The sequence below is a fragment of the Metopolophium dirhodum genome, chromosome 5 (assembly GCF_019925205.1).
Source record: "Metopolophium dirhodum isolate CAU chromosome 5, ASM1992520v1, whole genome shotgun sequence".
In the NCBI taxonomy this organism is placed as follows: Eukaryota; Metazoa; Arthropoda; class Insecta; order Hemiptera; family Aphididae; genus Metopolophium; species Metopolophium dirhodum.
In genome coordinates, this window is record NC_083564.1 from 2,813,475 (window position 1) to 2,833,893 (window position 20,419).

The 20,419-nt window shown below is 31.1% G+C and overlaps 2 protein-coding genes across 3 annotated transcripts; both read right to left on the reverse strand.

The window, feature by feature from the left end:
• Positions 1 to 405: 405 nt before the first annotated feature.
• On the reverse strand, positions 406 to 2,921 carry LOC132944851 (transmembrane protein 41A-like). 2 transcript variants are annotated; one of them, XM_061014374.1, is made up of 6 exons: positions 2,692 to 2,921; positions 2,357 to 2,455; positions 1,757 to 1,918; positions 904 to 1,080; positions 684 to 822; positions 406 to 578 (listed from the first exon to the last, which is right to left on the reverse strand). In XM_061014374.1, the coding sequence occupies exons 2-6, from the start codon at positions 2,453 to 2,455 to the stop codon at positions 412 to 414; spliced, it is 744 nt and encodes a 247-aa protein (XP_060870357.1). In that variant the 5' UTR covers positions 2,692 to 2,921; the 3' UTR covers positions 406 to 411. The 2 variants fall into 2 exon arrangements, with proteins under 2 accessions (XP_060870357.1, XP_060870356.1); XM_061014373.1 differs by having other exon boundaries at positions 2,688 to 2,921.
• Positions 2,922 to 10,848: 7,927 nt separating this feature from the next.
• LOC132945399 (regulator of microtubule dynamics protein 1-like) lies at positions 10,849 to 17,412 on the reverse strand. The gene is made up of 7 exons (XM_061015129.1): positions 17,088 to 17,412; positions 16,307 to 16,501; positions 14,099 to 14,356; positions 13,306 to 13,361; positions 12,824 to 12,964; positions 12,637 to 12,751; positions 10,849 to 11,649 (listed from the first exon to the last, which is right to left on the reverse strand). Exons 1-7 carry the CDS (start codon positions 17,193 to 17,195, stop codon positions 11,605 to 11,607), a joined length of 918 nt encoding a protein of 305 aa, XP_060871112.1. The 5' UTR covers positions 17,196 to 17,412; the 3' UTR covers positions 10,849 to 11,604.
• Positions 17,413 to 20,419: the final 3,007 nt, after the last annotated feature.

Consider the following 20,419-nt stretch of genomic DNA (forward strand, 5'->3'; position numbering starts at 1 on the left):
CCCACCTTGTTTTTATAATATAAATAAACAGTTAAAAAGGAAGAGGGCAATGCTCCATCGGGTTACTTTTCATGAAAACTTTTGGGGGCTTTAGCCTACATTTTTAGGCTTGTTATGCCTTGCATTTTTATTAGCAATATTGCTATCAATTTGAATGTTATTTAGTGCAATATTTTCTGAGCCCTAATCATAACTTTGAATGATTTATTTATCAAACCTAATTAAATAAAATAAAACAGTGCATTTTAATTTTTGATAGAATTTGAATGTGAGTCACACAGGATTGAGGATAAAAGTTGGTCATGAGAGATCATGAATGAATAGGTATATAAAACTATTTAATACCTACTATAAATTGTCCTCAAATAAGCTTACTAAAAACTACAAATTAATAAACTCAATAAATAACAATTAGGTGTTTATTTTACAGAACTTTGAAGCGACCTTTACAACCACCATAACCACAGCGATTGAAGTTAACTGTAGTGTTGTTTTCAACGTAAATATTTCTTCTAACGAATTGATACTCGACAATGTTTCTCCACTCTGGCAGCATATGTAATTGTACGGCATCAGCCCTGTAACAAACAAAAAAAACTGATGTAATATTTGGATTACATATTTATAGTATACTATAATAAAATTATTATTATGAAAACCATTTAGTTTTCACCGAGACATACCAAAAAACGTTGTGTACGTAAAAGTCCAGAGGGGAATGCTGAACACCGGTGCAAGCAGGTTCAACAGCCAATTCGGAGTAATCGGTATGATCCGCAAGACTAGTAGCAAGTACCAAAGTTGGTGTTCGTTGTTTTTAACCTGAAAACAATTGCATCATTAAGAAAGTTATCATCACAATTGAAATAATATTATGTTTACAAAATGTGGTGTTTTGCTTACCAAATTTCCCACAGTAGTTTTCGATGAGGTCAACGCGCTGGGGAAATAATTCATTAGAAACGTCTCAACGCCACAGACTTTAGACAGGAGGTAACATGCAGAGACACCTATACTGGATAGTGTGCACACCAGCAAGAGTCCGAAAACAGAGCCAAACAACGAACCCGCAATCAAATTCTGAAAATCAATAGATGGACTATTGCAGTGTTCCAAAAATGAACAAGGTTTGATTTTTTTAATAATTTAAAAGAATTTTGGCAATAAAATCCTTTATAAAATAGGTACATATAAAAATATTTTTCAAAAAATAATTTTTTAGTAGTGGAAAGTTGTATAATTTTAACTTTTTTGTATTCTACTTCATACTTAAATCCAGTTTATAGTATTTTAAGAATGAAGACTGTAGACTCATAGATAATTTATTTTTAACTGCTTAACATTATAATTTTAAATATGCTTAATTATTATTATATTCTCTTTTATTAGTTATATATTTTAATTCTAGTTATTTTCTACTCATGTATGTTATAGAACAACTTCTAGGTTTCTAAGTGAAAAAACAAAAAATTTTTGCAGCACAAATTGTTTTAATATTTTTTTTGTTTGATATATTACTAATAAAATTAACTATGCGAAAACCAAGATTTAATACATTTCATACACTTCATGAAATATTTTGTTACTTACTTCTGCATATTTTTTTTTTTTATAGTTTTATAATTTAAACAATATATATATTTAGGAATTGTTTTAGAAAATTAAAACAATGATTTTGTCCTATTAAAACTTAGTTTTGGACCACTGTGTGTTGAGTACCTTGAGACTGATTGTATCACCACCACAGAACACTTACCAGTATGACAGAGCCTGGTATGCAAAAGGCCTGTTTAATAATGTAAACAGTACTGAACAGTATAAGCATATATAGGTAGTTGTTATCGTAATGCTTTCTAAGACACAAATTGAGTTCCATTAGTTCAGCCGTGCTCTTGGGAATCACCATTTTGATGCGGCACTAGATGGACAGAAATCATATAAATATAAATGTAACATTAAGTAGTCAAATGGCGCCAAAGTCCATATTCAGGTATCGTTGACACGTTAGTTCCCAGTTTTAGGTTGATGAGTGGGTCACTATGGGTATTGTATTGTACATAGTTATTAATTAATTGTTCACTCAAGTTGTATGTTGACTTGATGTCAGCATTTGAAATTTAGCAGTAAATAATATTTATATTTAATCATAATTTAGCTTTATACTTATTTTCTGTAAGAGACGATTACAAATGAGGGTCAATTTAGCAGAGAGATAGGGAAAATATGCTAAAATACTAGCTTTAATTCACTTGGCGTCACAAAGTTGGTAGGTACCTATATTATTATGAGCAATGAGCATAGTATAAGGAAAATTATTTCTTATACTATGATTATGAGTAAGTAATGGCGATCTTACTTGATTATCAGTGGGTGGAGCATTTTGGACGAGAAAGTACAACCCGAGAATGGAAGTGGCAAACAGCGGTACTACCAGTAGCACCCGGGGAAGCGCCATCTGCAAAAAAAATAAATAATATAATGTAACAGTAATAACAATATAACAGTATAATATAACGTGAACCTATGACGAAAGAACAGGTACTCTAACAAAAACTCGTTTGGAGTCGATAGGAGATCATATTTCACAGCACCTACTCTCCACGTCAATCGAATGTTCATTGTATTTTCATAGTTTATTTAAAATTAAATTATTTTAATATAAATATAATATAACATAATATACACACCTACACGTTTGCTGTGATCGTCCGACAAATCAGATATCGGACTGATTACTGATACCTATGCGTTATTTAATAGTTTCCGTCTTTCATCTGTTTTAATATTGTGTTGAATTCAATTTTCGAGCAACAAACAAAATATACTTTGTTCTAAATTTCTAAATTGATTTCATTTTAAACGAAGCGCCGACGAAGAGTAACAACGGTGAGATGCGAATTTCCGTCTTATCAATTCCCTTATCGTTCTCTCTCCGGTTCACGCTCATGCACGATTATATTATTATCATAGTGATATCGAAGTCTTTTCCAGGGCCGGCACGGGAAAAATCTGACGGGGAGGAGTCATACAAAAATTGCCGACTCAAAAAAAATTTAAAACGAGCAATAATATTATCGAATGCAAATCTAAAATAATTTTTTCCTGTAAATCAAATACATATTATGCATGTTTAGTCTAAGAACAGTAAAAACTAATGCAATAGGTATATATTTAGATATAATATGAATATTATTATTTATCATTTATATTTATCGAATAGGTACTTCGAGAATATGATTTTTGTTAAAATGTTAGTAAAGGTAAAAAGTAAAAAAAAAATAAAATTAATGATTCCAACAGGTAGGTACCAAGTTTTTATATTCTATAAAATATTATAAAAAATTATAATAACAATGTTTTTTACAATAATTGTGGATTATACATTGATACGGCGTGCTTTAAGGGTTGCCCAACTTTCTATCATTGTTGTCATGTCAATCTCATCCAGAATATCCTTGGATGAGTTCAGTACCATAAGATTGTCTAATCGTTGCCCGTTGGTCATCAGCCATTGTTGTTCGTTAATGATTTTTACAAACTTAAGAATACTGAATACCCTTTTATTGGTCGCTGTGGAGACGGGTGCCAAGTATATGTCAAGCGACATGAAGCATTATTAGCTAATGGTATAACAGTTTTCAACTTATTACTCGATTCGACGATTGGCTTTAACGTGTTATTAGAATCATTATTTATTTATTTATTTATTATTAATTCAAACGGGTAGAACCCAATTACAATTTTTTATAATTTAATAACAATTTTGTAGACTTAAATCTATTAAGAAATACAGTAAATAGTTTATGTATAATAAAAATATAATGTTAAAAACAATAAAAACAATATAAAAATATAATATAGACAATAATAATATAGGTAGCAGAAATAATTTAAAGATGCGCAATATAGTTACAAAAACAATCAAAAGAAGGAAAACTAAACTTTAACATTATCTGTGTTAAGTCTTAATATATTTATTTCAAACAGAATTCCATCAAAATCAGTTACTTTAGACGTATCAGAACCCGGAGGAAATAAATAAAAAGCTTTCTTTATATCTTCTACTACTATAATGTAGATAATGGTCGATTTTAACGGAACCGATAAGATATGGTAGATAGGTTATACACCATAGAAAGACAAGACTTCAAATTTTCTGCCATAAAATTGATTCAAGTGTTTAAGACTTGACTAAAGTCTCTTCGATGAAATGATTTATCCGACGTTTTTTTACGAGCGGCAATTATAGTCAACACATTGTTGATTAGTGATTAGTGATTACCGACTGACGGATCGATTGACCGTCTTCGGTACGCCCAAAGATATAGGGTCTTCGCATATTTTATTTATATCCAAGGCTGGGCATCGACGGGTTATTAAGTTATGTTAACTTGACTCAACTGAGTTGAAAAAAAAGCCATCAACTTGCCCAGGCTTGTTTATATCATTGTATCAATTATTATTTGCCATTTGCCAACTGATTACTGATATCGGAACTATAAGTAGTTATTTTATAATTCCAATGTTTTTAAAAGATATTTAATATTTTCATTTTCATTCGTAAATAAAAACAAATATGTTATTTTTTCTAAACAATTCCGTTTACCAAAAGTGCCGACTTCGATTACGATTATCCGATGGTGGGGGCAGGGGGTGTCACGACCCCCCATACCCCACTTCCCTCCGGCCCTGTGCATCACCCTAGGTGTCTCGGGCCGGTATCACATTCAAAAATTGTGGATAATTCTCCTAAAAAACGCATCTTACCGTAGGTCTGTCCGTTACACATTTGGACTATAGTCTCACTTATTTGTTGGGTGTGCCTATGTAACACGATTAAATGCGCCACGCGGACCCTATACAGTTATGAGAATTTAAAGTTTATAGTTGCGCGGAGTGGATCATGTTGGTCTACAACCATTGTGTCTTAAATATAAATAAATAAATAATTTCGGCGCTGTATGTCTATTGCCAATTGTGACCCCTCCTTTACCGCAGACCTAACCAAATATTTATGTATATTTATGTAAATTGCACTGTTATATCCCACTATTGTAATAAATTACTTGTGTTAATATTAAATGTAAATAGGGCTCACGCCCGTAATGTATGCTAAAATAAATAAATAAATAAAAATAAATATGTATATATGTGGTCCAAAAGTTTCGAGTTTTTTTTATAATTTCAAATATTCTAATTTACCGCGGTTGGCGGTTCCACGACAACATGACAACAATGACAGAGGCCGCCGTGATGCGCGCGCACCGGATGCCAAAATTACGTGCTGGCGTGAGTCGCTCGTTGACCAAAATACTGTACCTATTTTATAGTAATTAGTAGTTCTAAGTTCGTCAGCATTCGGGTTTAATGGCTTGTTGTTTACAATTATTGATGCGATAATTATGTTTCAACAAATCGTATTTTCGCGATCACGGCGATGAATTATCAACCATACTATATTATCCCATATTTTTATTACTTATATGTTATACCATGTTCTTATCGAAAATTGTACCTACATATTATTTTGTTTTTTACTTTAATTATAATTTAACAATTATCTTTATATTATATGTGTATATTTATTATAAAATAAATCTAAATTCAAGCACCTATAAATACTTATTGATGATTGACGTTTTAAAATATTTTTTGTCACGCCTGCACCGAAAGTTTGGTTTTCGACCACGGTTGAAGCGTTCGAAAGCGTCCTTTTTCCGTCCAGCGGGCGGTAAAGTGGAAATCCCCAAAGGGCCGGGCGGAAAAGAGGAGATCCCCAAAAGTGCCGGGCGGAAAAGAGGAGATCCCCAAAAGTGCCGGGCGGAAAAGAAGAAATCGCCAAAAGTGCCGGGCGGAAAAGAGGAAATCCCCAAAAGTGCCGGGCGGAAAAGAGGAGATCCCCAAAAGTGCTGGGCGGAAAAGAGGAGATCCCCAAAAGTGCCGGGCGGAAAAGAAGAAATCGCCAAAAGTGCCGGCCGCAGGCGCGTATCCCCTGTGTCGTATATTGCAGACAGTCGTCAAAATAATATTATTTTATATATATGTAATATAGGTGGGAATATTTCAAATTGTAAATTATTCACATAGGTCAGGCCAGCGAAGCAATAATGTGCTGAGGCGACAATAATATTTTCTATATAACACCGCCGTACGCGCAGGCACATGGGGGGGGGGGGCACCCGTTGTCGCTGAGTGATTCGGCTAGAACGTAGGTACGACGTGCGTGTGAAACGCCGATCGTAGTACGGGCTAGGCGATCTGAATTTGCCAAGTGTTTTATTTATGTTTGTTTTAATACAATAAAAGTGTTTCCGACCTGAAAACCCGAGTTAAACATTATTTTAGTCATTCTTACGTTCTTACCTTTTATAGGAACAGCGCCGGGATATACGTACTATGTGTCAATGAAGTTTTATTAAACTGAATAGTGCCAAGGTATATGTAATCTTTGAGTCATTTCAACTAGATAGGAACGAACTAAGAATTGACAAGCGCCTACCATCGTACCTCAACGAGTTAACAGTGCCATTCTAATTAACTTTAGAGAGTGTCATTAACTAGAGAATACGAGGGTAAGGCGATAGTTGGTTTACCGCGTATTGTCTAATACGGGTGATACCACACCTGCACAACCAGAAACTAAAATGTATACCTACCGCGGTTCTTACAAAACATAAACTTTTGGTTACATCTTAAATGTATAGTATAACCTCCTTGCATGACGCATAATAAACATTTAAACATATTTAATTTGCACTGTTCCCTAGATAAGTGCGCCGGACGATGCGTTAGTAAGTTTATTTCACGCAATTTGTATAATAATCTTATCCAGTTACAATAATAAAATATACAAGGTGAAAATTGTAATTTTGAAATAAAATAAAATGTCTTCCATGAAATTGTTTTTGTAGAATAGTCTATAATTGTTGCATGGATCCCTGCATAGATCCATTTTCCATGGACGCAGGGGCGTGACAAAAAATAGTATGTGTGGCTCGCGCGGGAAGGCCATTTAAGTCTTGGGCGAAATGCGGCACACGACGCCCGCCACTGAAATGGCTCACTTCCCGCCATTGCCACACAATAAACTATTTCCTACCTACTAAGATTTATAAGGATATGTACATATATTTTATGATTTATAACACCTACTCTTGTTTCAGTCCGCTAATAAGGATAATAGGGAACACTGCGTGTACTAAAATATCGGTCGTGTTTTACATTTGGCGCTTAACCAAATGTAACCCGGATACCCCATATCTTATAAACAAGTCGTTTTCGCTGTCTTGGTCATATTTTTGGTAATAGCTTTTGGTTTTGGGTTTCCCATGGACCTATATATAAACTCATAGACCGCGAACTAAGAAGATTAGATAAGATTAAGTTGAGATTATTAAGATCTTCTTAGTTCATGCCATAGACTAATAAAGTCAATTATTTTGTATAGGCCTATATATGGTTTTAGGTTTTTTGTAACCATCAAAATGAAATGGTTATGCCTTCCACGGGCTACTCCACAGCTGATTATATAAAAATATACAATGAAGTTTGAACGGCTTGCGCAGAACTCGTTTAGTAATAATTCGTTTTATACGTTATCAGTCGTACCATTCATATCATCGCACATTCAACTAAAAATGATTTAATACGCGGCCTTATAATACACGGATTTGATACACGGATCATTACAATACATTTTGTGATAAAAAAAACACTCGATAAAACTGCCGCCCCCAAAACTGACCGTTAAAAATTTGCTGCTGGCTGCTGGGGGGGATTCGCCCCCCCCCTAAATGCCCACTGCAGGGTAGGTCTCGCTCAAGGTTTATAGACTACAATCTATAGGGGCGACCGGGGGAAGTACGGTCGCCTGAGCAAGAATTATTATGCCTCAGGGTCCGGGTCTAAGTCTCGAAATGTTATGCTCAGTGTCTGTCTGGCAATGGCCGGCCAGGCCACGAACGCGTCCCCGGCCGTATTTGTGTCGATGGGCCCCCCGATAGTGCTATGAAAATTGGATATTGAATATTATTTTATATTATATAATTATAATTTACAGTTCTATTATCATTTTATCAAAAACTACTGATATAAAAGAAAATCAATTGCACAATTTGAATCGCGTTAAAACATATTAAGCTGTATTTGTATAATATTATAAGACATATTGTTTACGTATATTTTTTAAATTATAAATACCTAAAATTACTATAACTATGTAGTTAACTTAAATATGTATTTTAAATAAGGTACTTTAAAAAAAATATAATATTTTGCATTTTTGCACCACTTACGAACACTTTTTTTAATCATTTTATTAAATAACATTTTTGGGGCCCTCCTGAATAAATGCATCCGGGGCCATTAAGTACCAGGCCGACAATGGACTAATAAATGGATGGCATGAGCATATTGACTACATTATGTCAATGTCTCGGATTTTTAAAACATAAACTAATAATTTTTTAATTAAAAAAAAAAAATGCAAATGGCCGGTATACGGGCTACGTCGGCTATTTTATTATTTTTAATTATATTATGTAAGTTATGAGCGTGTAAATAATTACAATTTAAAATGCTTATCGTAAAAAAGCCGACTTAGGTGCGATAATGTTCACCCTTTTACTGGCGACTGCTGTGGAGACATAATATATGCGTCCTATCATTTTAAGAATCGACTATAACTGTTTTAATCAACGTAATAATAGAAAATATTGTAAACAATAAATTAGACAAATCCAAAGACACTAAAAAAAATTACAAATAAAATAATATATTAATTATTAATACTTTGAAATACTCTTAATTTAATAAACCAAAATGCCTAATATTAGTCGTAATTGACACTTAAATAGTATTTTGGAACTAATGCGATGAATTTCCGTACGCTTTGCTTAAAACTTAAACACTTTTCATAGACTTGGCCCTCGTCGTGTCTTATCGATTTTTAGACGTGTTTGGATACTCTCGAATTTGACTGTGTACACCGTACACAAATCGGATACGCGATGTATCATGAACGTGGTTATTTCACGCGTGCTTACGGAGCCGGTAAGTTATGACTTGGCCTTTCTCACGGCGAATGTAATATTATATTATTATACTTGCAATGAATTAAAATGTAATATTATTGTGAACACTGCGGTAGTGTACCCATTTTGCCTATACATAACGCCGGGCGACACATTTCGGCAGGCGCAGGCGCAGGCGCACGGTATACTTGAGGACCGGTGCAGAGCGCTTCTCGGTCCGGCCGAGTAAACTTACACTTTCAGTTGGGCAACGACTTAACGTAAACATATTTTGCACTCGACGCATTCAGCATTGTAGTGGTCGCTGGCTGGGTTGGTGTAAGGTTATATTGTAACTATATGATAAATATCTACGGTAACACACGAATACCAGCACCCGGTGTACGCGGGGGGGGGGGGGGGGGGCATACAAAATCCGAAAATATTTTGTCCGAACCACATTATTTTCAGCCCTCGATCGATTTCGCTGTAGGTTGGTGTGATAGGTTCCTACATAGACTTAAACGTTTAATAACCGCGTAGATGCTAGAAATTAATCACCAAACATCTAAGCTTCAGGATTTTTACAGGGATACCATTTTCTATAGACTTGATATGATTTTCAAATTGTTTCCGATCCTTTTTGAGTACCTAACAATATAGTATAAGACATTCGAAACTGTCTACTATTAGATTCTGAGCGGAGCGATGGGGTTTTTTCAGTTGTTCTTCGACCCAGTTAACCCAGGGGTGCCATTTCATTTTTTTTTTAAGGATGTGCAAACAATATTCAAGAGGTCAATTTTTTTCCTGTGCCGTCAAATCGTTGAAAAAAAACGTTTCTCGTGTTTTTACAATAGAATTTTTATTATCATAAACATACTTAGCTTTCATTCATAACATATAAATTAAAAATAAAATATTCAAATTTTAGGTAAGTATCTTATCATTCAGATTTCATAATTTTTAAATTTTTGAACGCATACATTTGATTAATGCCTATATTTGAAATTAGGATATAAAATAAAAATAAAACTACATAGTTAAAGATTGGCGAACTGAAGGCCAAAGTGGTAAGGGCGAAGGCCATAGTATCAATGACGCCTAGGCCAATTGTAGATAAAAAAATTTCAGGGCATGCACTTGCATACCCTACCACCCTCCTCGAGTGGGGTCTGGCTAATGGCGCCTCTGCGCTAACCTAGTTTTCATATCGAAACTCATAAGTGGGGAAGCTGATGCTCCTGATATGTATTAGCGAGGATTAATTGTAATGTTCCAAGTGCTAATTTGCGTAATTTTTCTCCTTTCCGTGTCCTGTTCTCTGCGACAAATTATTTTTATAACGAACCCGTTTTGCAAATGATGAAATCAGCAAATGGGACCCATCACTTCTAAACAATTCTTTTTTGTATCAAAATATTTTTTATTTTATATTATTATATAAGCGCTAGGTATGTGTATTATTAAATTATTAATTATTAATGTTGTGTATTAAAATGTCAAGGGCCTGTCCCGTTTAATAATTTATTATTATTATTATTTAATTTATTATAATAAATAAATAAATAAATAAATAATATAATATACTTAGTAATACATGCTGACAGATAGTCTTAGCTCAGAATCATTTTTCGAATGCAAAGGTCTATCGTTCGATTCATTATTAAACAGCTAGTATACAGCAAAGCAGTTACCTATATCCCCTTATTGTTTTGTTTATTTAATTTATTTAGAATATTTTCGTAATAATTGTTTAGGATTTAGGCAATAGATTGATTATATTGCAAATATAATATGTATCAATTACATATTTTGAACATAAACACAATTAATATAGATTGTTTAAGTGATAATAGTTTATTTTCATAACAAAAGTAAAAAATGTAAAACTAATGCAACACACAGCACTTCAAAGGAACAAATAAATACTAAAATAATATGTCTAACCGTAACAAATAATAAATAAATTAAGTAACATAAAACAGATCATTTTGATTAATCACAGAATACTATGTTTAAAATAAGTCATAAATAGGTATTGTAATTAACAGCTAAGTTTCGACTCCTTAATTATAAAGTTTTTACTGATATATATTATGATTTAAGCGTAATTCATAAAGTATATGACTAGTGACAGTAAACAATGTAACTTAAAGCGTTAGCTAATTAAACATAAAATTAGTATCTCATAGACACTTATATACTATTAAAGTACAGTTCATACAAAGTCAGATACCTATTTTAAGTTAAAATAATTAATAATGATATACTTGAAAACAATTTTTTTTTATATAAATCAAATAACAGGTTAATTACAGGTTACAATTTATGTGCAGACAATATATAAAAAAAAATATATTGGTAGGGTTTTAACTTAAGATGCAGGCTATAGTTTGAAGACCCCGAGTACAGATCATTGGAGAATAGAAATTCTGGAGTTTAGGTATCTACACTGAAACGCTAAGTTAGGGTAAAAATATAGTAGTCAAAATATTAAACGTACACATTCATTAGCATTTTAAAGCGGCGGTGGTGGTGATAATAATCCAGCTGTCATGAAATTGTAGAAGAAAAATAAGTAATTTGACTATTACCCAAACGATGATTTGAGAATTTTTTCTGCTTCAATTTTGGCCTAAAAAGTAAATTTTCAAATAATTAAATATCATTCATAACATTAATCACAGTCATATTAATAAAACTACTAAAAGTAAAATTTAATTTTGTCTCTAATATGGTTTTATCTTTAACAAATTATTTTGCGATTTTATTCTATCACTATAACATAAGTATTACATTTTACTTTAAAAAAGAAAATATATTAGTTGAACATAAGTTTTAAATTCTAATTAGATAACTTAAAAAGAAGTTTTCGGTGTACATACAGATTTGTATAAACATACATAAAAAATATGATTTATATCATACATGACATAAGTATTATAGCACTAAATAAAATTTCAAAAAAATAGATATGACTGATGTCTAATTAACATTATCATTATTTATAATTATAATCAACTACAAAAACATTTTTTATTATCTACTTGACATTATCTGAGACAACAAAAATTTAAAATAGTAGTGGGTAGTAGCATTGATTATAAATACTTAATAAATACTTTATATTTATAATCAATGATAGTAGTTATTGGATAATAATAAAAACATATGATTCTGTTAAGCAGCATTAGTAAATAGAAATTATGACAAAATGTTTATGAAAAGTATTGATGAATTATCAATATCAGCAATTGTTACATAAAGTTTAGTAAAAAGTTAATAAATAATAAATTAGTAAAAATACAGAGGAATGTAGGCTTGATAAAGATACATAGTGTGTAATGGGATGATTTCTGAAACGTTTAAACATTATTGGAAAAAAACCCAGTTAAGAAATATAGTTCACTTACAATTACCATATAGTTTGGAACCTTGTTTTGATTGTACAAAACTAGTGAGGCAATAAAATTGAAAACAATCCAAAACAGAATGAATTGAGGTAAAAAAAAAATTTAGATGGATACATAAAGATATCATTCGACCAAAATAAATTTGAGTATTTGAGTAAATTTGTAAATTTACCGAGCAATTTAATTAAAATTTAAATTCTGATAATTACCTGATGGTCTTCAACAGTTTTAACAGGGTATTGAGTGACTAATTTCAGATAATACTCGGCGCTAAACTTGTTGTCCATCTTCAAAAACGTTTTGCCCAACATAAGAAGATTTTTGCTGAAAAATAAATATAATAATTAATAAGTTACAAAAAAATTAATTAAAATCAACACATAAAGTAATTTGTACCAGTAAAATTTAGGTTGGATTGATTCAGCTTCTCTAAAATATTCTAATGCTTCTTCGTATGTCGACTCAGGAATATCAGTGCCAAATATAATTGATCCAAGCTTTCTCCGAAACCAAGAGATATCAGCAAGATTGTAACACCTAAAAATTGTATAGTTATCTTATATATTATGTAATGTGTAAAAATAAAATTAATACCCAATCAATAATAAGAATAATGAGTCTTATTATAACTGATAAATAAAATGATTTTTAAATTAGGGCTCTTGCAATAATTAATACATTACTCATATCTTAGGTTTTAAGAGTGGAATTACTTATTACTAACTTGTCCTTTCTACCTTGGGTATACATTTAAATTTGTACAAGTATAAAAAATATATATTTTATTACATCAGGATAATGAAACTGTAGTCCTAGAAACTCGATTAATAAATAAATGCTATATAGTGGTAATATACTATGTAAATTGGAAACCTTACCAATAACCAATCATGTATCGTATAAATGGATCTTTCGGGTTAAGTTCCAATGCCATCTAGAGAAGAATAATAGGTAATTAATTAAGTGATTTAAATGTTAAGAGGGCGCTATACCTGCATGTGTTATCTTCATTTTACAAACGTGCAACATACCAAATTTGTGTTTAGTAAAACTGATTTTATGTTGTTGCTTTAGAATGAATTGATCTATGATCAAACTTGAAGGTAAGAAAATATCTGTTATCCCTCGTCGGTTTGTTACGATATTTTAATTTTTAAGCAAGTTATGAGCATTTAAATATAAAATGCTCAAATATAACTAATATAACTCGCTTAAAAATAAAATATCGTAACAAACCGACAAGTTAACAGATAATATTCTTTCCTTCAAGCTGTGGCATGGTGAACGGGGTTTTATAACGCCTGGGCGTCATGCTGAAAATTTTTTTCGGAGGTTGGCTGGTTGGATACATTATGGTAGCCAATAACATAAAACAAATATCAAAATATTTAGTCGCATAATCATTATATATTATACTATATAATATTATATTAAAGGGCAAAGAGTGGGTACGTACTGAAATATTTGTTGTGCATCATGGTTTATAAATGTTCACCACGCCACTGCCTTTAAGTTTAATTCTAGGTCAATTCACTCTTAATATTAAAGCTAACAACATAAAATCCGTTTTACTGAATTAACATACATTTTCTATGTTCTACATTTTTAAGTTGCTGACAAAACATGTGGGTTTAGTATCATTTTAAGAAGTAAATGTCTCGCTTTACATACTTGCAAATGAAATTTTACAGTTTCCAATTTAAGTAATTGTTCTTTGATTCCTAAATTGATATTACTGTACGCATCGATTAAGACAGCAGCCCATTTGTGAACTTCAGATATATTTGAATCAATGCTTAATGCTTTAATAATAGATTCATGTGCTGATGATATCAAAGATTTTTTTTTCTCCTTGCTAATGTTTTCATCTAAACTCATATTGTACTCAGCTTTGCTCAAACGCCATAGTACTTGTACATCGTTTTTGTCCTGGAATACATAATATAAACAATTATGACTATTATGGTAACAAACATAAAAATATTAACTTTTAATTTTTATTATGATCATAAATATATGATATAGAAATTATTGATAACTAAATGTTAATAATTAAAGTTATAAAAGTTATCAACTATTTAAATGTGGTTTACTGATAAATACCCTAAAATTTTTTTAAAACAAATTGATTTTAAATTAAGAATACAGGCCAAATTAATTGATTCAAACTTTATTTTATTTTTATCAAAAAAACTAATATTTATATTCTGTATACAATTTATTCAATAAGTAATAACATGTATAAAATAGATACATGGGCAGGACAGCAAGAAGGAAGTATCCATTAGAAGTTACAGCTTCTTCAAAAATGTCAACAATTTTAATTCTCCACTTTTTTAGAGGATGTTGGTTGTCTCCATTTTACAAATGCGTGACATACTAAATTTAAGCTCAGCAGATGATGTTTAGCTTTGTTGTTTTAAAAATTAGGGTGAATCGATAAATTATAAAACTAGATGGTAAGTATACTATCTGTGTTTGTATGTGGTTTTTATTTATGATAATTCAATTTTTAAGTGAGTTATGAGCATACAGAATTATAAACGCAACATTTGCTAAAAAATCAAACTATCATAAAATAGCCAGATACAAACACAGAACATGTTATTACCATCAAGTTTCATAATAGGTCGATTCACTCTAATTTTTAAACTAACAAATCTAAACATGATCTGCTGAATATAAATTATCTATATGTTACAAACTTGTAAGACGAAGACAATAAATTCCTATGTAGCGTCCTCTTAAAAGTAGTACCTAGCATTAATTTAATAGAATAAAACAGCATGAAAATATTTTTGACAGTTTTCATTTGAACTCACAAATATAAAAATATATTGTATAAATAGTATTATTTATGTACTCTACTCTTCAGTCATCAGCAGGATTTGGATTTAAAGGCAATATTATAATCAGTAAAAAAAGCATTTCATTTAAATAAAAAAGCAATTACAAAAAAAATGTATTAAAAAATTAAATAGTTTGATATTGTATACTTAACTAGTGTGTATTAAAAAAAAATCACTATCATGTACTTAGATTAACTTCAGTAAAACATTGACGGGCTTAAAATATTTTTGTACATAGAAAATGTAATCGCCCCAGACTGAAAAATTTTGAATCTATAGTAAATATAAACGGATGATGAATTTGTGTTTAGTAGAACTGATTTTATGTTGTTGCTTTAGAATGAATTGACCTATGATCAAACTTGAAGGTAAGAAAATATCTGTTATCCCTCGTCGGTTTGTTACGATATTTTTATTTTTAAGCATGTTATAAGTATTTAAATATAAAATGCTCAAATGTAATTCGCTTAAAAATAAAATATTGTAAAAAACCGACAAGATAACAGATAATATTCTTTCCTTCAAGCCGTGGCGTGGTGTACGGGGTTTTATGACGCCTGGGCGTCATGCTGAAAATTTTTTTTGGCGGTTGTGTGGTTGGATACTAAGTATAAACGCATGATGAACATATTTTGATCTATAGATAGGTAGTATGGCTACTTTTATAAACGTTAAATTAACTGGCCATACCAAATACTCGATAAAGTATTTAGCGATATCGGTAAATATCTCCGATAATAAAACTTATTAAAATTAATTGACAGCCAAAAATGCATAATCTTCAGAAAATCTTATCGATTTGTACCGTTTATACATAATATGTTGTGTATACAACTATTAAATCAATTGAAAATTAAACACAATAAAGGCATTTATAAGTCAAAAAGGCAAAAAAATACGTTTATCATCTTACATATTTTTATATAAAAATTATTTCTCTATTATTATTATTAAAAAAAAGGCTTTTGCCTACAAATCCGAACCTTAGTCATCACATAGCAATAAAAACAGTAAAATCATATGTAATCACCTTATAGTCTACAAGTAAACGTATTACGTCCTCATATTTGTTTGCCAGAAAGAGCTGATCTGCTTCAATAAGTTTTTGTTGCAAGACTAGTTTGTCGTCATCGACTTCTAAATCGGGTTCATTGACTTTGTTCAAGCTTGTCTTTTTGGTGCCAAAGAAAGGAATGGCTAGGCTCAACGCCACCGGCAGTCGGATCTGCAAAGACAATGAACAGTTTTACAAGTCAGACATGTTTTAGGCCACAAAATATGCGCCACTCCTCCACAGTCAAACAGTTCTAACACACTACCTTTCAGTAGCTAGAATACAATGGTCAGCACTCCACGACGGATATTTATAAGGAGCATAAACTAACTCAACGCTACAAATCGGTATGAGTAACGGGGGCTAAACTATCAATTAGCGATGAGCGATTACAACAATTGTGGAGGAGTAGTGACGGGAAAACAACGAACATAATATTATACTAATTGTCGTCGACACCAAGCCAGGCAAATGGTGTTAAAATAAAAATGTTGTCAGTCAATCAAATAATCAACTCGATCAATTAATTATTTATCATAAAAAACAATATTGATTTTCTACCAGAATTAATGTTTAGCAAACGGCGAGATGTCGACATGATGTTAAATTATTGAAGTCCGATTCCGATTTCCGGGTTAGGTTAACCTAACCTAACCTAACCGCCCCCCGAAACACTTTATCGGGACGACGGGACAACGAAATCGCGGGGTACTACAGTCCCGACGTCAACGGCGACCGTAGCGGCGGCAAACCTTACGTTTGGCGATGGCTTGACAGCTAAACGATGGGGCTGACGGTATCCAACAGTCCTCGCAAACGATTCGTAAACGAACCAACCGATGTGTTTCACCCGGTTCCGGAACATTTCTGACGGGCCAAACGAAACGGTCGGGGTCGCCGCGGTTAAAAATCCTCGGCCGCGAGTACCGCGGAATGGGTGACCGGTAAGTATACTGGTGTACTAGCAGTAAGTAATAAGCGTATTAAAATAAATAATAATTAATAATCATTGAAGTTTCGAATTTCCGAATTCGGTACTACACCCAGTAGTATAGTAAATACTAAATAGTAACACAGAATACAGTAATATCGTACTGTTATCATATAATATTGTTGTTGTATTCTGTGATTATATTCAGTGCTATTATCACGGAATTAGGGAAGGCGATGCGTGATAACAGTTTGTTTACAAATGTCTACGAGCAAATCAAATTCAATTCTTTTGAGCGTTTGGAGTTCATATTATTTTGATATTTATACAAGACAAGACTCAATTTCTCATGTACCGATTTTGTTATGTTGCTGTAATTCAAAAACGAATAAATGTAATAACATTTCGACTGAATGTAATATTATACATTTTATTTTGCATTTCAACCAACAATTTATAATAATTGTATGTAACACTACGTAGGTATTTGGTACGATGTACGACACTAGACTAAGGTGAACTACTTTTTGATATTACTCATATTTGACCCGATATAAAGTAATCACATATTATATCAATATAGGACCATAATAATTTTACGATAATAGTTGGCAATATCAATAAAATAAAAACTTGATAACGATTATTGAGTAACAAGCATAATATTTATAAATATTATGTATTTTGATATTTCCCGTCTTCCCGATCAAACATAAACTAATTACAGATTTGGAAAAAGTATCATAATTTTTACATTCTGTATCGTAAATTCTATTACAAAATAAGACAGTGTTTTATTTAAAAACTCTGTATTTATAACTTTTATTTTCTAAAACACAGATTTTCTAAAAGTTTCATATTCTAAAATATAGATTTTCTAAATCTTGTCATTCTACAACTCAGTATTCTAAAACTTGATTTTCGAAAACATGCACCCAAATCCCCAAACGCTGGTGACAGACACAAAAAAATATATAAAAACACACATCATTGTAGAATCAATACAATTGCTCCGCTCAGAATCTAAAACTCACATATTATACAGGGTGATTCTTTTATCATGAAACGCTCATTATTTCAAAAAAGTATTAACGTTTTTGAAAATATTTTTTATAAAGTTTCAATTTGTTAAAAAAACAACGTTTTTATTAAAGAATTATATTTTTAAATATTTTTTATCCATATAATTTTTTAAGTTTTTTACTTTTTTAAATGACAACATAGAGTTTTAGTTTCATATTTAAAGCAGAATATTATTCTAAGTATTTTGATTCATAAAAATCGAATTTAGGGCGAGTAGTTTATGAGTTATAAGTATTTAGATGGGCGAAGTGGAGTGGTTCGGGGTTACCCCGCAAAATGTTTGTCCACTAATTCGCTTGTCTAAACTTTAAATACTAATAACTTATTATAACTCTATTATAAATTAACCCTTTATGTCGATATACAATTTACACCAACTATACAGCGGACCGTAAACCTAACTATTTTCCCTTTTTAATGATAAAAGTGATAATTTTTTTAATTCAATTATAAATTTATAACAATATGTAACAATATATCAGGTGCCTTGCATTAATTTTTTACGCTTTTTTACCCAACAAATAAAATTTTATTGATATTTATAGAAAAAAAAAACTAAAAAAGTTGGATAAGTGGATGTCGCTCTGCTGTACAGTAGGTGACAAGTGGGTCACTGTAATGGATGGTGTTAAATTTGAATTCAATGATATAGTATCATTGTATAAGAAAAACGATTCTGAGCGAAAACGGTCAGTCAGCCTATGATATTGCCAAGTATATTTGATGATATTATTGTGAATAAAGTAATTTATATATAACCTATTTACGTGGAGCCTTGTTTTAAATTTTCAATCCTTAGCCATAAAAGTTAAAAATTGTATACATTTTTAACTACAAAATAATTAATTAATTATAAATTTGATAAATGTTGTCAAAATTTGAACTTTAAATGCTTATAAAAAAAAATTGTGCCTATGTATTTTTAATATTTTTCAACTGCTATTAGAACGATATATCAGGAGCCTTATATTAAATTTTCACCCTTTTTTACCCACCAAATAAAATTTTATTGATATTTATAGAAAAAAAAACTAAAAAAATTGAAAACTGACAATGTCCGTAAACAGCTCAAAATGAGTCAAAATATTTTCAAAATTTTATGGTGTATAGAAAATGCTAATATAAACATTCAGTGAAATTTTAAGTATCTACAGTCATTCGTTTTTTAATTACAATAAAATAAGAAAATTGTTACATGAGAAATCGAGTGAATATCAAATGTTGTAAAAATATAAATTTCAGACGCTCATTAAAATTTAATTTAAGTTTTTTGTAGACATTATTTTTTTGATAAAGGTAGACAAACTTATGAGTAATCTTATATTACATTTTCATATCTTAGATTTAAAAAGAAAAATTTTTATGAATTCTCAACTTAAAATAATTTGCTAATTTTCGTGATTTTTCCGTATTTTGTCAACATTTGAACTTTAAATGCTTATAAATAAAAACCGTGACTAAGGATTTTTAATTTTTTTCATCTGTCCTTGAAACAATAACCTAGGAGCCTTCTATTAAATTGTCAAGCTTTTTTACTCAACTGGTAAAATTTAATTGATATTTATAGAAAAAAACCTAAAAAAAATGGAAATTGACCATTTCCGTAAACAGCTCAAAATAAGTTAGATATCTTAGTCCGTGGTTTGAACCGACGACGTTCGGGAACTGCTTTCGCATTCTTCCGCGAAACTCTAACCTAACTTAATCAAAACCTAATAATAATACGTACGGTTTTACGACCGAGGACTATACCCCGACACCTGTTGGTTTAAATCTTATAACAGTTTAATATAAGACCCATCCGTTCGTTGTCCCTGGCTGAACCTACGACGTGGCAAATTTTCGTTCACTAGTTTCAGTAGTGTGTTGTTATTTTTGATACTAGACATATTATAATACTTTTGAATAAGTACATTATCTGTGCTTAGGCAGTGTTTGGAAGAAACGAATTCCTTTTTATACAAAAAGAATGTTGAAGTGAACGGGTTGTTTTTTTCAAGGAAATATAACGACATTTTTCGTTACTTTCGAGTTCCAATGTACCTACACAGGTATGTATAATTGTATAAATGATG